This window comes from Paralichthys olivaceus, chromosome 6 (genome assembly GCF_024713975.1).
Source record: "Paralichthys olivaceus isolate ysfri-2021 chromosome 6, ASM2471397v2, whole genome shotgun sequence".
Classification (NCBI taxonomy): Eukaryota; Metazoa; Chordata; class Actinopteri; order Pleuronectiformes; family Paralichthyidae; genus Paralichthys; species Paralichthys olivaceus.
The window spans coordinates 9,950,819-9,969,268 of record NC_091098.1 but is presented as its reverse complement, the minus strand read 5'-3'; the positions used below and the strand labels follow the sequence as shown (position 1 = coordinate 9,969,268).

Genomic DNA, 18,450 nt, shown 5'->3' with positions numbered 1-18,450 from the left:
AACAAAATACACCACAGACAGGGACCGAGCAGTAAGACCTGTCCAAAGGCATCACCGAAGATCGTCCAATGGACAGATGAAGAACACAGTGGTTGAAATGCGTCAGTGCCACCTCACGCAGGAGCAACAGTGGGACGAACCTGTGGATTCAGTGATACTCAGCAAATTTTTGAGGTTTAAATTTGAAGTAGTTTTATACACACAAGCACAAATTACAATATGAAAAACTCTTGTGGCTTGTGAGTCTCTTTTCCACTGGTCAGAAAGGATCCACTAACATCTGGTTATTTTCTGCAAAGGGAATGGATACAATCGCCAGGTCAAATAACTCTGGAGTAGACACTGGTTTTTATCGGCTCCGATGTGCAGTGACGGAGGCGTGAAACCTGGATGAACGTGCAAATTTGGCAAGAGAGCTCCTCAGTTAACAATGCGTTCATGGTGTCAAACATGAAGCACCAGGGGAAAAAAACAGTAAGGCCACCTTTTTGTACTGGCAATGGGAAAAGGAGTCAATCAACTTTTTTTCAGCAGAGTGACCCGCTGGTATACCCACTAAATTTGGTCTTTCAGCGTATACCTGTGCTTTATTGGTAAACAGGATCAGCCATGTGTTTCCTAGCTTGACATTACTAGAATGCATATACACTGCTTTCCTCAGTTGTTGTTTTGATCCAAAGCACGTCCAATTATATGTCATTACTTGGTCAGCCATGTGTTTATCTGCAACATATGGATTTATACATGTAGTAGCCCTGCTTTGATGGCTGCAGCCCACAGAGTGTGGCCTTTACAGGATGATTACAACAGTCAGACCATAACTGGTGAGGAAATTCTTTGTGACAGGAAGTGAGTCAGGTCTTAGTTTTTATTAAAATAATGGGGATGAGTTCTGGATTGAATGTACCCTGAAGGTAAGTATAGGCTGAACCATAGAGTGTATATAAAGATGGATGAAGCCGCCTCAAAAATGAATGATTCCTGGCTACAGTATAGCTTATAAACCCTGCCTCCTCCAAGCTAGTAGATGGGACATGGGCAAAACAAAAACAAGTGCATGTCAAATACATTTTTGGTTCCGGTCATCTGATTTATCACACTGGTGTTTGTTCAAGTGTTTATCTTTCTGGTAAGTTTAGTTTTAGTAAGGTATTTGATAAAAACAGACTGAGACATCAGAAGACAGCTAAGACTTACCTATGATTGGTCCGGCACATATATGCATGAGACCTCGCTGTCGATGCTTCATCCCCCAATCACTACTTTTTGCTTTGTTTCTGGATAGTGGGAGGAAATGTCATAAATCTTTATATACTCTATGGGCTGAACCTTTGCCTCATCCTTATAATAGGTGGTTTGTTTCCATTTTCTAAATGTAGCCTTGGTCAGATCGTAAAACACATTGCAATGTCCAACAAATTCAGGCCAAACATATAATCTACATCAGCCTTTAAAGTTGGACTGACTTTGTTGTTGAAGGCTAACAAAATAACAGTTTTTATTGTAACTGAATTGCATAAGTGCTTCATATTTAGTCACCATAACATATTCATTTCTCTTTACACAGACAGTGTAATGGTGTATCATGATACAAAAGTACTTTGAAAGAGAAGAAGTAAATCCTCTATGAGGAAAACTTTCTGTAGTTTGTGGTACTTTGGAAAAACATCAGAGTGAGAGGTCCTCTCTGCTCACCCTCGCTCTCTGCCCCGTTTCCATGCTCCTGTTTAACCCGCCCCCTCTCCCCTCTGCCCGCCTCCCATTGGACGGCTCCCCTCTGCTGCCTGTCATCTCATTGGACAGGTCGGGCGGGTGATGAGCTCATATTGGTTAAAAATAGTTGGGCTTGTGAGGGGCTAAAAATAGAGCGGTATATAAAGGCGGCGGTGGCTCTGCGCTGGGTGCTGTTCCTCTCCGGCAGCCGGAGGAGCAGGAGAGAGGACGAGGGAGAACCAGAGAGCGGGCCCGTCTCCAGGCCCCTCACTCTCCTCTGCTCCCTCCCTCCAGCTCATTCCTCCACAAGTGTTGCACCAGACTCACCTCTGACTCTTACATGGTGCTGGCCACCAGTCAGGGTGGAGCATCCAGTGACGAACTTCCTTCCTTCCTTCCTTTTTCCACTCTCTGGTTTCTCTGTGGTTTCCTTCTGAAAACTCACCCTTCGACGTCACCGTGAGCACAGATGCTGCAGTTTCAACCAGCACATCATTCACACTGGGGTTCTCATGAAATCAGAGACTGGACTGAGCCGCTGTGTAGTTTCAACAAGTGGCCCCCTCTCGTCCAGAGTCCAGAGATGAGCTACCTGCACATTGTTACTCATGTCACAGTGTTTGTTCTGGTAACTGAGGGAATTATTTTATTTAAAAATATTTGGATGTAGACTTATCAGGGTAGCAACATGGATTCAGCAGTTTAAAGACACTTGAGATCAGAGAGGCTCAAACATGTGAATGCTTCTTATTTGGGCAACCATTTCGTACTTTTTCCCTTTTTAGGCCTAGATTTTAAAAAATCATTTGGGTTAATCTAAAGCGTTTTTATAAAACAAAACAATACACCCATACACATTTCATTAACAAAGAAGGGATCAGGAAGAAGAAAAACATTAACCTGCGTCTTTCTTTCAAATAATATGACATAAATAAATATGGCTTCTCTTTTTTGGTATCAATAGTCATTTATCATGTCCCGTAGCAGATAAGGGTTTTAACAGTTGGGTAAAAAAAAGTTCTATATTTCAGGAAGTCATTTTCAGTCTGAGAAGCACAGAAGCTTCCAGCTGACTTCTTGTTTTCTCTCACATCCACCCACTATGCCTCTAATAACCCGTCAGCCGGGGCCTCCACCTCCTACTCTCTATCCATTCCTTACACTTTCTATACCTCTTCATACCACCTCCTCTTCTTCTTCCTGCCGTACCACACACACCTCCCATATACAAGCACCCAAAGGTCTCTGCAGGCACCTCTGATGTAATAAGATGGGATCTTCAGTCTGACCTGAGATCTGGATGGTTTGCACGAGATGGAAAAACAGCGGGAAAGCCTGGAACAAAGGTTCTAAGTGGTTTTGTAAAAAGATCAACAACCCTCAGTGTTACATAATTCCTTTAGATTGTTGCTGCTCAGTTTTTCCACTGTCACAATCAGGTCTTTCTCCCTTTAGCAGAGTGGCAGTAAACCAGGCGCGTTTCTTTTTCTATACATTTTCCCCCTCTTGTCTTAAATAGCCCTCTATCGTAGTTTAAGCCTAGAGGTGTTTTTACATCATCTTACCCCCCTCGTGCAACAGTGGCACCAAAATGATGACTGTTGCCTTTGGTTCTTTATTCAGATCCTGATGTTCAATTAAAGTTGCTGTGAGCCCAAACCAGACTTTTACCACCATTCTGGTCGACATCAGACTCGTAATAATATGACCCTGTGCAGCTTTAAGCTTATAATTAAGCATTAGACATGTGCAACATGTGATATTTGAAAAAACTCCTTGTGAGCACCTTCACACGTTCATCCATTTTATTCCTGTCCTTTCACTCCTCCATGCTGCCTTACACAACCACACTGCACACACACACACACACACACTTGCAGCTTGTTGATATTACTCCAGAATATCCAGCATCATCCCACACAGGGTGAAACTCCCTCACCTCAGCAGCCCACACACTCCACTCTCTCTCTCTCTCTCTCTCTCTGCAGTGTGTGAGGCTGCGTGCACATCACATCCCTGAGTGGTGTGTTGTTACTTTCTGCTCCTCATCCCGATGACCAATGCTACTCTACAGGATTTTAACACAGCTTTGTCTGTGCTGACTGGAGAAGAGTGAGTGAGTGAGAGATGATTTCTTTCCCTTCAAAGCAAAACTACACAAGCTGCAAACACAGGACGACAGGCAGAAACTATGTTGTGTATTTCTTGTTTTACTTTTGCATTAACACTAATGAATTCTTTTTGACTCACTAAAACAGAGAAACATGGACACAAGTCAGACATAGTTGTAAGGTCGACACAATGATGTGGTAATGTCTAACTCAGATGATGTGTTTAGCAATTAAGATACATATCATAGTAAATATATCGTGACAAGAAAATAGGACACAAAGGTAAATCAGCCTAGGTTACACCATATATAAATTCTTAAATAATAATTACTGTCTAATTATCTGTTACATAGGGAGAGTCAGGCTAACACCGCAGATAAAGATGAAAATACAAAACTTAAAAAAGCATTTTAACTGAATGTTCATGCTGGTCACATGTCTAATGTCACATATGGTACTACAGTGGAAACAACACATGTAAATGAATTATAGTGTTTTATTACGTATAAATGCAACTTAGATTTTCAAGAGAAGTAAATGCAGTAGTAAATCTAATGTAATTGCTTCAAATTATATATTTGAGAAATTGCCCATAAAAAAAGAAGAAAAGCACATTGTGGAAGTGAAGCTAAGAGAATTCTGCTGTTGTGCTGCTTTTAAAACAAGAAGGGCTGCAGTCAGTAATAACATCAGTGGGTGTGGAGCACGTTCAGAGTGTCGCTGCACTCACTCGCCCTGGTTTATGATCAGATGAGACTCTACGTGGGATCCTCATTCAATCAATAGGCTCTGCTGTGGGACCTTTACTGCTGCAATGAACTGTGGCTCTGCACCACCGAGATTTAAAACCCACGAGACGACACGCCTCACTAATAAATCATCTGTATTTATTGCTATGTAGTGTTCAGCAGAACTCATCACCTGCAACAAAGTTGATGGATGGGGATTTGGTGGTGTAGCTTTCAAGGTGTGAGAATACTGATCAAAATGTAGCTGACTGAAAATATTAAACATTTATGAAAGTGAATGTTTCATTATAAACTACTGTTTAAAACCTGGCAGAAAAAATGAACAAAAGGCATTTACGCAGTTGATTTAAAAGATGCAAAGAAACATGCAAAACAAAGATTAGGGGAAAGTGCATGAATGAAGTGGGAGCTGATGAGACTGTACTTAACTTGTATTTCTAAAAGTCATGTGGCTCCTGGTCCTTACTTTTCTCTCATTTGTCATTATTACTTGTGTTGAGGTCTGCCTGTCATCAGAGGATAGACCATGACCTGCCATTTCATGAACACACTCACCCGTCTCTCCTTTCATATTACATGTGTATTGATTGAACTTAAGAGCTCTTTCCCCCGTCCTCCCTCCAGAGACCATAATGAATAGAAGCCGGGTGTTATAGAAAGTAATTTATTACACAAACCAAAGCTAGTTTACAAATACAGTTTCCAGTCCTGTGCATGTGTATAGTCTAGTATGAACAAACCCACATTTCATATTTACAGACTTTTGCATACAACTTGGTTTTCCTGTTCCTTTTGTGTACATCACTGCTTCAGCATCCAAAATCAGGATTTAAAAATACAATAAAAACTAGAAATAAAAATGATTTGTACATAAGGAGACTAGAGTTGTTTTTTTTTCCTTTTGTCTTTTCAGCCAAGTTTGTATTCAAAACAAACAAACAAAAACAAGCCAGCACACGTGGTCATAGTGATGCTCTTGACAGGCAGCCGAGGGGCCAGCCTTTCTCCTGACTGCCTAACAACAGCATTTGGCAGGGATGATTGACGAGTCGTTACACCCAATTGAAAATCATCAAAAATAAAAATAAAATTCAGGTAAAGCACAAAAGAAGAATAAACTAAAGCAACAACAGATGAGCAGTCCCCAAGTCTTCCACCTCCTATTTTTAAATACTGATAGAGAACATATTTATAACTTCTTTAAAAGCAGAAAATAAAAGTATGAAAACAACAACACAAAACTGGATATCTGGAACAGGCTCCTCCCTGTGGACCAGGAAGAAGAACAGGAGGGTACAACACTTAGAAGAGAGAGCCTCTTTCCTGCAGTAAAACACACAGAAAAGTCAGGGAAGGCTGGTGACATAAATCTCAAATACAACTGGCCACACTTTCATTTCTAAAATAAAAAACCTAAGTGATTTTCCAGCGCACAGCAGGTGGTTAATTCTCACTCAGCATGTTAGTGACAAAGATTACCTGAATGTTTAACTCCAAATCTGACTGCCCAACCTGACCATTCTGGGGTTTCCATGCAATATTATGGATAAAAAAGGCCATGTTTGTCTTTTTAGGTTAAACTGTTGATGCAGATGGTAGATAGCAACAGTGAACCAGTGAAAGACAGATAAATGATGGATAACATGGGATTATCACAGCCTGTACATTTGACCCTTTTATACATGCCTACACACAAACAAATTAATCATTCGTCCCGAATCAGGAGATCAGTGGTGTGCATGTAAACACAATCCTCTCTTCTCCTTGTTCTTTGTCCTGGTCTCAAACCAGGGGAAGGTGAGCACCAGCAGTCAGCTATGTGGAACAGGAAGGGGTGGGAGCAGCGCAGAGTTCGCTCAGGTTGTACTACGCAGGACAGGAGGATACCTTAGTCATCCAGTGGGACAAACAATTCAACTGCCACTTCCACTGATTCAGTTGAAAGGATTGATCAAATGTTAAACAACCTTCATGTGAGAGCTGATCATCTCCAAAAGTAGACAAATCAAATGCAATGAAGATTCAGCAGCACGTGGACAGTTCAGTGTCCAGTTATGACAATGAGGGAGTCACACTGGAGCTCCTCTGGACCCATGTTAACTTCCTCTGTAGCACTGCGGTGATGCCACTGGATTACAGCTTCAGTTCAAATTAATTTGAATTCAAACTGTACACCAACTACAGTTCATCTGCAAATAACAGTATTTACTATCAGGTCATTATAAGAAATAATCTGAGGGAGAGCAGGGCTCAATGTGTTTGTCACTGTGAGTCTGTACGCACAGGATTAGCCCCAGTGAGGGACTAAATGGCACTGAGCTGGACATGTGAGCATGTGGCTCCACGCCTCTCTGATAATACAACACACAAGACCTGAGCACCTGACAGCACATGACCACTCGTTCCATATAGAGCATACAATCCTGCAAAACATTTAACCTCAATCCTGTTTGATACACCATTTACTGGTGATTTTTTCACTGCTGGAGCTGTTAAAACAACTATTCCAGATTACATAATAAAATTATGAAAACAGTTCTGCCCTGATCTGGTCTCATCAGACTCCCCCTGCATACTGTGATTCATTCTCCCCATCTTTTCATCTGTCCAACTCCAGATATTAACACACTGGGATAAATGTTCCACTGACTGGAAAGGAGCAGGATCTCTGAATGTTCTTTATCAGTGTAAGTGGCTTGAGACACATGACAAGACTGGTGAAAGTGTCCCACCTCGATGGTAAGAAGAGCCCAATGTTTACAGCGGTAGTCATTTCCTGCGCTCCCCACGTTCCCCATTCTTCCATCCATCCACCCACCCAACCCGGTCAATCAAAGCCTCCCAACCCCAACTCCCAGGGTCAATTCAGTCCAACAAACAGTCATTTTACAGCGGTAGTAGTTTACTGCTTTTCCTCCCCTCCCTCCCTCCCTCCCACCCCCATCTAGTCATCCCTCAGTCCCTCCCGATGCCCTAGTCCCATGTACAGTAGCCCAGGGTGAAAACAGTCCAAATGTGTCAGCCATTTTACAGCAGTACACATTTATTGCTCTTCTTTCCACGACGGGCCTGCAGTGCCGCCCTGGTGGCCATCTCGAACACCTCCCGTACGCCGTCCTTGGTCTTAGCGGAACACTCCATGTAACCGAATGCTGCGATTCGTCCGGCCATGTCTCGGCCCTCCTCTGATTTCACTGGCTCCTATTGGATGAAGAGAAAACCCAAGAAATCAATTTAGAAACATAACCTAACTCCTTGAAAATCTTAAGTAAATATAAAAAATATAAGCCTGTGAATATTACTATAAATATGTTAACCAAACTAACATGTACTTTTGAGGGTCACAGTACTATTGTTTGAAGTACACCAAAATGTTGAAATCCTCCACCTTGACAAACCTTAAGTGGGATTAATTCTTACATTTCTTCATTTAATTTCAAGAAGTCCCATCAGCCAAACACCCAAAATCATTATAGATCTTTCTTAAGACAATCCTAAACTGTAATTTGGCCCAAGAAAAGAGGATTCAGTTACCTGCTTCATCTTGGCCAGCTCTCGGCGTGTGTGCTCATCATTGCGCAGGTCTTTCTTGTTTCCTACCAGGATGATGGGAACGTTGGGGCAGAAGTGTTTGACTTCTGGGGTCCACTTCTCTGGAATGTTTTCTGTAAGGAAAATAACAGCTCAATGAACACTTATTTTTGTGTATATGTAAATGTTATGGGTAACTTTCATGGACTAAAGATGTACAAGGCCCATTACGAGAGAAGCGAGGAATCTTAAACTATATTTTCATTTTTCCAGCTGGGCAATAAGTTTTCTTTCAGCGGACAACTGCGGCTAAACTATCTGCCCTGTACTCGACCAAGTTGGGTTTTGCTCTGTGATGAACATTTCTCTTAATATAACTACGTCAATACGTAAAAACAAGAAAAAATGCTGGTAAAAAACATGCAGAAACCGACATTGGAATCATTGCAAGAACGTGATTTGATGGAGGAGCAATAATGCTTATCTTTAAATTAATAGCTGAATAAGCGGGAGCAACATTTTAATTAGCCTGACTTTTACAAAGTAATTTAATTAAAAATGTGAATCACTTCAGAGATAAATCTTCAGAAAAATAAAACAAAGACAAATAAGAGTCTCCATATCTCTACTGAGAATCAAGTGTTAAAAAAAAAAGAGGCATGGTTAGCAAAAAAATGCTGCTTCAAACAGAAATGTAATCTCTGGAGAATGGTTACGTAAAACAACCTTAAAAGGCAAACTATAGAGCAGTGCAGCTTTGTTTCATTACAACTGTAACTTCCTCTCATTTAACTCTGTTTAATTAATGTGCCGCTTCAGTTATCTGCAGCTTTTATCACCTCATTTTATGAAAATCCATTTTTATATGATCAGAGAGAAATGGGTATGAGAGAAAGGGCATTGTTCTAGTTTAACAGCATGACAAAGGATTTGTGTCAGTGTGTATGAACATGTGCAAGCAGTTCCCATACAAGTCGTCACAACAGGATAAACACCATCTAAAGGCCCCAGGAATAACTCCGTATGGAAACGGAAAGACAGGGGTGAAGAGGAAAGGACAGAGATGTGGCGTTTTATGCTGTGCATGAAAACGTGTCCGCTTGCATCTGTGTGTGTGTGGTTTGTGCTCACCCAAGCTGTCAGGGCTGTCTATGGAGAAGCACATGAGGATGACATCAGTGTCTGGATAGGAGAGAGGTCTCAGCCTGTCATAGTCCTCCTGACCTGCTGTATCCCAGAGAGCCAACTCCACCTGACACACACATTTACAGACAAAAGAGGAACAAGAAAATAGTGGAAAGAGGGGGAAAAGTTGATCAATAACAAAGATGAACCGAGACCTTACAAAAAGGAAAGATGTATCTCCTTATTTGACTATAAGCAACAAGTGCATTGTTATAGCAAAGAGTAATGACTATTGAGTGGAAAGCAAACATATAACAGATGGTTGACCTTAAAGATTCACTTTAACTACAATTAGTAAATCCAGCTATATTTTATTAAGTTAAACAAAAGAAATGCTGGAGTCATTTCCAAATGTATAGCTTTTAGACTGTTTACCAACACCATCCACTATATAGTACTATATATTTTATGGAGTTGATTTTGTATTTTTTTTTTAAGATGCCTGTAATCTGATTTGGTAAAAAAAATAAATACTGATATTTGCCTAAAAAGATCTTTGCTTATTCCTGATAAAAAAATTTGAATAATAATTACCTCTGCCTTTACTTGCTTGGTTTGTAAGGACGGTTATACAGAAACAACTGAACTGATTTCCACAGATTTCAAACTTGTCAGAATAGGACATGGACAAAGAGAAAATACATTGAATTTTGGTGAGGGCCTGGATCAGGGGGGAAATCATGAATTTTTTTGTCTAACATTGTGGCCGTTTTTCAGCGTTTTTGTGAAATTCACTGGGAAAAATGAATGGATCTTGTAGGGAAGGAAAGGAAAAAAGACATTCTTAGGGGGAGTGATATCTATGAATGTGTGCACTTAAATGGCACATGGGCAGTGACATATAAAGGCCCCTCTAAGCAGACAGTGTTGCTAAACAAGGAAAGGAAATCAGATCAGGGCATTATGACAGGGAGGGTTAGTCACTACAGACACAATGCCCCAGAATCCCACTATCCTAGAATGAGGCCAGGATGTGCAGGTTTGTGACTAATAAGTTTGGCTGGGTGCGACAGTTATGCTGAACGACACATACAATACATCATTAACCAGGAGGAGTTGAACTTAATGTGTGTTGCTGTGGATATTTAATAGTAAATATCTTTAATTACTAAATATCTGAAGTATTAAACATAAAACCCCCCCATCAATGTGCCCAAAGGATTTGGACACATGTCCAGAAACCTCTAAATGAAACCCCTGGTTTAATGGGGCAATTAAATGCATTTTAAATAAAACACCAACAATTGTGCACGATGTGGAAATGGAGCACAATTGAGCACCCAAGGACCAAAATAAGCCCTGATGTGTTGTGACAAAAAGGAAATCCAAGTAGATAAATAAAGAGTAGAAAAACTGTCAGTTATTTGGATTTTAGTTTAATTATTTTAAATGACTGTCACTGAACAAGGTTTTCCCAAGACTACTTATGTAGTACTTGTGTGTTCTTATCAGGATAAGAAGTGGGTAGAGAGTAATTAGGAAAGGTGTTGTGTTAAGATTTGACCCCCCTAAAATATCTGTCCAAGATAATAGGTTCCTGTCTCGTCCTGAAAAGTCAACTACTTCCATGAAGTCAAATATAGTTTGTTGCAGTAATTCATGAAGGTAAGAGACATGACAGACAGTGTGGGTGTGTGAAAACAAGCTTACCAAATTGAGTTATGGGAAATTGAGGCACATGAGTGACATGAAGTCTTGTGTCATTGACTTAGAACTCTTCAGAAATGGCATTCACCAGAAAGTCAAACAGGAAATGCATGAATGACATGGAAAGACTGTCTAAGCTGTCTCACCTGTTTGCTGTCCACCTCGATGTCAGCAACATAGTTCTCGAACACCGTGGGGACGTAGACTTCAGGGAACTGGTCCTTGCTGAAGACAATCAAAAGGCAGGTCTTCCCACAAGCTCCGTCCCCCACTATCACCAACTTCTTACGAATGGCTGCCATCCCTGGAGAAAGACACAGTGGAGGAAGTTAGTTTCTGATCAAGAAGCTGCAGATACAGCAGGAGTGCAACAGCATCAGTCAATCCAAAGCAGCCCTTATTTTTGATTGTTACAAAATACAAAACAGAAACAAGGCTGTGCCATTTGAGTCAACTGCCTAGTGAAGCATGGTGCCGGTGACTCAATGCAACAACACAATGGAGGTTCAGGGCCTCTCGGAGTTTGCGAGATGAGGAATGGAATGTAGAATTTAAGGCTGAAATGTAATGGTCTTACTATTTGTATTTATTGCTTTTAGTTGAAATATAGAGGACTTGTAATTAATCATTTTCTCTGTGCACAGCAATGTGGAACACTTTGCATCAATGCAACATAATCAATTTGTGTTTTTTGCAACTTTCAATTTTTTAGCGGTGTCCCGCTGCTGCATTATTATAACCATTGCTGCTTCAGGACAGACACACATTAAAGGTCCGTTCTCTTTTAACGTGTCAGAGTCTCTTGTCCCTCCACTCACCCGCTGACTCAAACAGTACTAAAATTGACTTTGTTTGTTGATATTCTATAGTTTATGAGGCACGGATTTAAGCATGTGCGTCACGGGGATAAAAATGTATACGTGTAGAAATTAAATTCTTTGATGCATCGATAATCCTTTTATATTCAAATCGTGAGGTGCCTAGCGATTTCCACCCCAAGTTCTTCAGTCCTATTGAATAATTTTACAAGTGACCCAAGAAGAGTAAGAAACACTTTGGAGCTTATTGGTCAAAAATCTCAAAAAAATCCTTCAGACTGGTCGTGTATCCTGTAATACTGAGTGACAGGTCTAAGAGAGACAGCTAGCTTGATACCGAAAAGACTCCACCCAAATCTGTTTCAATGGGAAATCTACCAAAAAGCCAATACTATATTGACCTATGTGTTTTTATTAGAATGCCAACCTCAGGATAAGAAGTGGGTAGAGAGTGATTAGGAAAGGTGTTGTGTTAAGATTTGACCCCCCCTAAAATATCTGTCCAAGATAATAGGTTCCTGTCTCGTCCTGAAAAGTTGACTATTTCCATAAAGTCAAATAAAGTTTGTTGCAGTAATTCATGATGGTAAGAGACATGACAGACAGTGTGGGTGTGTGAAAACAAGCTTACCAAATTGAGTTATGGGAAATTGAGGCACATGAGTGACATGAAGTCTTGTGTCATTGACTTAGATCTCTTAAGAAATGGCATTCACCAGAAAGTCAAACAGGAAATGCATGAACTGTGTACTTACTGACTGGAAAGAAGCACAACAGGACCCCACATAGAGGAAATACATTATATCACAGAATGGTTGTTTCCTCCCGGATCAGAGAAGTGCAGCACCTTGCAGTGTCAATCACACTTCTCTACCCTGTTAACTCCATCACAGTGAGTCAGCTGGAGAGAAAACTACCTGACATCTCTGCAGTTTCTTTCTGAATCCTCCAGCTGCAGAACAGTAGCTGTCAGTTAGGCTGGTTCAATTTCCTGTGTTAGTTTCACCACTTTGATTAGATATCTGGCCGTGATTAACAAAACGGAAATACATTTATAGCGTACTGCTGTAAAACAAATACTGTACTGATAAAACTTTTACATCTTGCATAGGCCTTGCATTTGATCGTATCTGGTCCAAACCAGTCTGTCTTTTTATTTCTGTACATACAGCAGTTAGTGCGTCTTTGACATTTTCAGCCTCTATAAACAGTGTGCTGCCTACACTTTCTTCAGCTGCATGTGCTGCAGTCCATTTCTGATCAAAAGTCAGCAAAAACAACACACCTGCAATGGTACACTGGGCACACTTGTTACATTCACTTGTCAAGGTGAGTTGATTTATTCACAGACAAAAGTACCCTGACGATTCCTGCTCCCTAATAAAACTGTATTTTATTGTCCTCTAGTTCCATTAGTTTCTGACCCTGAAATGCAGCATGGCACTGTGGGGTGCTGCAAGCATCCTATAAATGGTAAAGGAATACTCTAAGTAGGACAGCAGTGTCAAAAAAGATTAAACCATTCCCGCTATGACTGGAGGGAAAAAAAAGAAAAGACAAAATTGGGGCAGCTTTAGCCTGGAGCTGGATGTATATTTGCAACATTTCATCAGCAGGTATAGTGGCAATATAGAAACATACCCTTGTTTTAACAAATGCCACCTAGGTGCCTGTAAGCAGGTCATTAGAGTCACTAATTGTTCCTTTACAGCTAATTACAGCATACAAGAGTCATGCGGCTGGTTGTAATACACAGCAGAGGGCTGCCCCTGAAAGTAAATGATTTGAATCCCAGCACATACTCAGATGAAAATATAGAATGGTGTGGAGATAATAGTGGTCAACAAGAAGCGGGTCTACAACTTTGGAAAAAGCAAAGAATAAACTCACAGTATTGCACCTGAGTAGCTACCCCACCACAAATGAATGTGTGCAGCAAGAACATTCTCCCAGAGCCAACACAAATATATACAAAATGGCAACAGTGCTCACAAGGACCTATTCAACAAGATCAACTGTACACAAAGATATGTTTCACTCTTTCACACATGCACTGCTTAAAAACACACAACACAATCTAAAATATCCCCAAAAATGTTAAAAAATTGTTGTGAATGCAATGGACAGACCAACTGGTCATGCTAGCTAGGTTTGTGGCTACAGTAAAGATAAAATGAATGCATGTGAGATGTACTCCCCTGATTTTAATCCTATTAGATAAGGACCAAGCTACAGGTGTAAATCTCTGCTCTCACCTGCATGTTAGTGAACCACAAGATAAAATAAAAAGAGACAACAGATGAAGAGAGAGACTGGGATAAACCCAACATGATTGAATTAATTATGCTTTGCCCCAAGTTGTTTTTTTCTCCACATTACACATTGATTCTTGGTATCATGCGCAGTAATGATGCCAGGGGACACTAAGAACGTTCACCCCTGCCATGAATGTTTTTCATATGTGGCAGCAAAACATGGACACATGACATAAGAAACTCCTTCAGGTTAAACTAGACAAACCAGACACCTTTTAACGCAGATGAACTATGAAAGGGTACAAAAAACACAAGCTCTGCAAAAGTCCATAGTTATGCATTTCGCCATGAAAACTAACTCATGCCCTCAATTTTATAACAGATTTTCAGAGACGGTCATTGTCAGGACTAATGATATCCTACTTTCTAGAGCATGAGTACTCTCAGGATCGTTTTTGCCAGTCATTTGGTTGAGCTGCACTTTGAATAAGTCACATGGCTTACAGGTAGAGAAACCCGCCAGCAGGAAGGACAGAGAGAGCAAAAATCTTGAGACAATCGATGGCAGTGATAGACCTCCCTGGCAGTTTTGTGATACACTTTAAATACATTTCACCAACAGGACACACACAGACTGTACTCCTTTTTTATAAATTTGGATGTTCTTAATTTGACAAAGCACTTCTTCCAACTCTACTTCACTGACTAAATAAATGTGTTTGTTTTCTAAATCCAGTAAATGCTCAGTGGATCCTGTTTTCTTTGGAATGGAGCAGCAGTCAGCATGATCAACCATGTAAACTGCCATCCCATAACACTCAGGCAGTATCTTGACAGCAGGCCTGCCATTCAAACCCACTCATATGGTCAATCAAGTTTTAAACGAAACACTATTCATCCTGCAACATTTCCTTGTATGACACAGCTCAAATTGCATTATTAAAACAGTTAATGTGTGCCTGATGAGTCAATGTGTTTTAGAAAACCCAGCACAGACAACAGTTGCATCTAAAGCATGTTTGTATGTATGCCAGGAAACACCCCACACAGTCTTCAGGGTGGAAAATTAGCCCCTGCTTAATGACGCTTAACCGACTGTCGATCAATTAATATTTAAATTTATGACAGAAACACAGCAGGTGATTTTTTTCTGCCATCTGACATGCAGTTTCTGTGGGCGGAGAAATTCCAGAGTCCATCACTGCTGCTGGAGGAACAGAAAATAAAATGGTACACGCAACAATGTGTCCCACCTACGTGTTATAGATGACAGAGAAGAAAACAGCCTGGATCTTGAATTAATGCGTCACCCAGATTGATCACTTTGCTTAACTGAATCTTCTGCCAGTCCATACAAACCATGTGCATAATAATTGCCAAATGAAGTCTCAACAACAGATCATATCAAGCAAGTGTTTACTATGAATTATGTTTTGAATCTCCAATCCTTTGATTTAACTAACTCAATTGGATGTCATATTAAGACTATGATGTGAAGCTTCCTTTATTTAAAACTGAATTGTCTGTTGAGCACAAACCTAAAGGACGAGCAAGCAGTCAATTCTAATCAGCCACTGACATACACATACACTGGGAATCACTCTGTGTGCATTAGGATGTTTAGGCCAATTGAGTATTAACTGAAATTAGATTTTGATCAGTCAGAAATTTTCCTCCACCACAATGGAGCAGAGGATACATTTTACTTGAACGGCTTCAAGGGCGACAGTAAGTAAAACCTGCAATAAAACCCAGCGCACACATCTCCTGCCGTAGGTGCTGCGAGTCCTGGGCTTTTCTACATCAGCATGTTTCATTAAATGCCTAACAGGCAATAATCCAAATTATTGTTTTTCCCTCCAAAGCCATGCCACATGCACTTAGCTTTGATATACAGTTGTATGAAAAATAAACTGACACCCATAATGTCATGTCTTTAGTCAATGCAGTTATAGATAGATCACCCTCAAATCATAGGCAGCTTAGAAAACAGATAGAGGCTCTACGTGCTCCATCCATCACATCCAACGTATAGAAGAAGTTGTGTGTCTTGCCCCAGAGAGCTCACAGTGCTCAAACATTGTTTTTAAAGCAGCCAGCCACTGGGTGGGTCACTAGAAAGATGGCGTCATCACACAGGCAACAGATGGCCAGTGTGTCCGCAGTGGAAGAATGGGTGGGTGGCCCGATCCAAACCAAACAGCTCAGCGAGACCCGCACATAGTATGGATATGACTTCTGAGTGGTGAAGATGTCGGTGAAAACAAAAGTCTCAAATTAGAAAAGCAAAAAAACTTCAATCCCTTTCCCAGTCGAGGCTGTGAGCACCACACTGACACGTTTTACAACCTACACACAGGGCGGTTTGGTGTTAAACCAAACTAGACATGTGGTTTATATGGTCTTTATATCTGAACATGCTTTTACATGGAATTATTATTAACCAACATCTACCGCCAGCAGTCATTCCTAAAGTAACACTGAGCAGGAAGCCGCCTGGTCAGTCGAGTCCAAGTCAGGAAAAGAGCCTCATTGTTTGGCTGCGGCTGACTCGTCCACCTAGGCCAGTATTTACGGTCCACTTTCCAAGCGACGTTGAAGTTACCACAGATCCCCAACAGTCCTCGCTAATGTCTGGACGCGGCCTCTCGGACACCAGAGTCCCTGCACTCCACATAGAGCAGCACTCGCTCCGGCACAAGTGCAAAAAGTGCGGAACTGCACTGAGACCGAGGAAAAGCTAACTTGGCTACCGTTAGCTAACGCCGCTAGCTGTTAGCTCTTAGCTAGCCCTGCCTTTCAGAGCTCCGGACAACTTATAAAAAACAAACGCTGTTCGCTTTTAAAGTGAACAATGGTGAGAAAGGGGCCGCTGCAGGTCGGTGTGGTGTCGAGGGAAGTCGTTTACCTGTAGTTTCTGTGGCTCGCAGGCGGATTTTCTCAGCGTTTCCCGGAGCAGAGCTGGTTTCACCGACCAGTCGAGTCGCTCGCTGCTTCCTCCCAGTCTCTCACAATGAATTAGTTCACGTGAGCGCGCAGCCCGAGTTTGTAGTTTGTAGCTGGGGGGGGGAGGGGTGACGGGCACGAGCTGGAGAGCCACACCTGCGCGGGCACGCCACCCCCGCGCTCAGAGTCAGAGTCTCACGCGCTGAAATGTGTGATGGTGTCTTCACGTGGAGCCACGAACACCGTCTATTTCCAGGGAGCACCTTTCCATCACAGTGTGCTCACACCCAGCTGACCCTGCTTCAGCCTGTGCACACTGAGCTCTGTAAGGTCCCAGGCTTGTTTGTTTTTATTCCAGCTTCAAATAAACTAGAGTGGGTGAGGTGAGCCGTGAGTCAGGGGGGAGTTGTACTTGGATCTTTAATGATACTGGGTCTCCTGACATACTTGTAATGACTTCTGTGCTGCTCCTGTGTTGAATGAGTGATGGGGGATGTCCCACATTTGAACAACTTCTGTTATTCCCCCAATTACAGTGAATGGAGCTCATTACAGGAACTGCAGCTGTAACTTTCTTCTCTAAGGATGCAGCTGCCCGGGATCCGGCAGTCAAAGCCTGGGGTAACGACGCCACCTGGCGGTCAGATGAGGTCCTTAACTATATTTACAGAAGCAGGAGACAGATCAGTGGTAGGACTCCATCATGGACACCTCTGCTCTGTCCCAATTCCTCTCCCTTGGCCCTACCCCTGGACATGAAGACACCGACATCATTACAGTGACAAACAATATCAACCAACACTATTATATTAACAACTGTTGCCAACCAACATTATATTAGTGACACATCAGACAACTTTTCCTGAAACGCTTGTCACAGTGATTCATTTTATGATATTAATCATTATATTTCCATTTGCCACTGGATTAAAATAAGATGTTCTGCTTGATTAAAACTTTTTCATACTTACATTTTTTTTTTAGCAGCCGCCATGTTGAATCGGTTCGTCTATTTGTAAAGCAATTGAGGGTTTCTGTCTACCCCTTCATTTTAAGGGGGGTCCTGAATACACAATGGTTGATGAGGTGTTTGAAGGGCTAGATGGTCACTACCCCTACATCACATGGAGAAATGGGACGAACCTACCCCTTCACAGCCACGTGCAAAACAAAGGGGTAGGGCCAAGTGGTAGGGCTGAGGGGTGAATTGGGACAGGGCCCTCGTGTTCCAGTGTTTGATTCTCATTGGAAAGCACTGTGGAACACTTTTAGCTTATGATAAACTTATCAGACTTATTATTAACATTTCTTTGGACTGTCAGAGCCGGAGAACCTGAAGAAAATGCATGCAGACACAGTGAGAACGTACAGAATCCACACTTTCTTGTGAGGGGCTTACTTCTTACTTTACTGTTACGTACATCACGGTGCAACTTCAGGGCGTCTGTCAATTGCAAAAATTGTCCCTGTTGTATCTGCTTTTATTGTGATCATT

At 41.5% G+C, this 18,450-nt stretch overlaps 1 protein-coding gene across 1 annotated transcript; it reads right to left on the bottom strand.

Annotated features, from left to right (window-relative positions):
• Positions 1 to 5,223: 5,223 nt before the first annotated feature.
• Positions 5,224 to 17,168, bottom strand: rhoab (ras homolog gene family, member Ab). The gene is made up of 5 exons (XM_020089161.2): positions 16,918 to 17,168; positions 11,083 to 11,240; positions 9,236 to 9,356; positions 8,108 to 8,238; positions 5,224 to 7,774 (listed from the first exon to the last, which is right to left on the bottom strand). The coding sequence occupies exons 2-5, from the start codon at positions 11,236 to 11,238 to the stop codon at positions 7,601 to 7,603; spliced, it is 582 nt and encodes a 193-aa protein (XP_019944720.1). The 5' UTR covers positions 11,239 to 11,240; positions 16,918 to 17,168; the 3' UTR covers positions 5,224 to 7,600.
• Positions 17,169 to 18,450: the final 1,282 nt, after the last annotated feature.

Bases quoted from the DNA above. Each gene is read 5' to 3' on its own strand.
- rhoab (XM_020089161.2), bottom strand. From the start codon at position 11,238: ATGGCAGCCATTCGTAAGAAGTTGGTGATAGTGGGGGACGGAGCTTGT. The intron at 8,239-9,235 runs GTGAGCACAAAC...TTTTCCTTACAG, and splicing joins AGACAGCCCTGACAGCTTGG to AAAACATTCCAGAGAAGTGG. The intron at 7,775-8,107 runs GTAACTGAATCC...TTCATCCAATAG, and splicing joins AGCTGGCCAAGATGAAGCAG to GAGCCAGTGAAATCAGAGGA.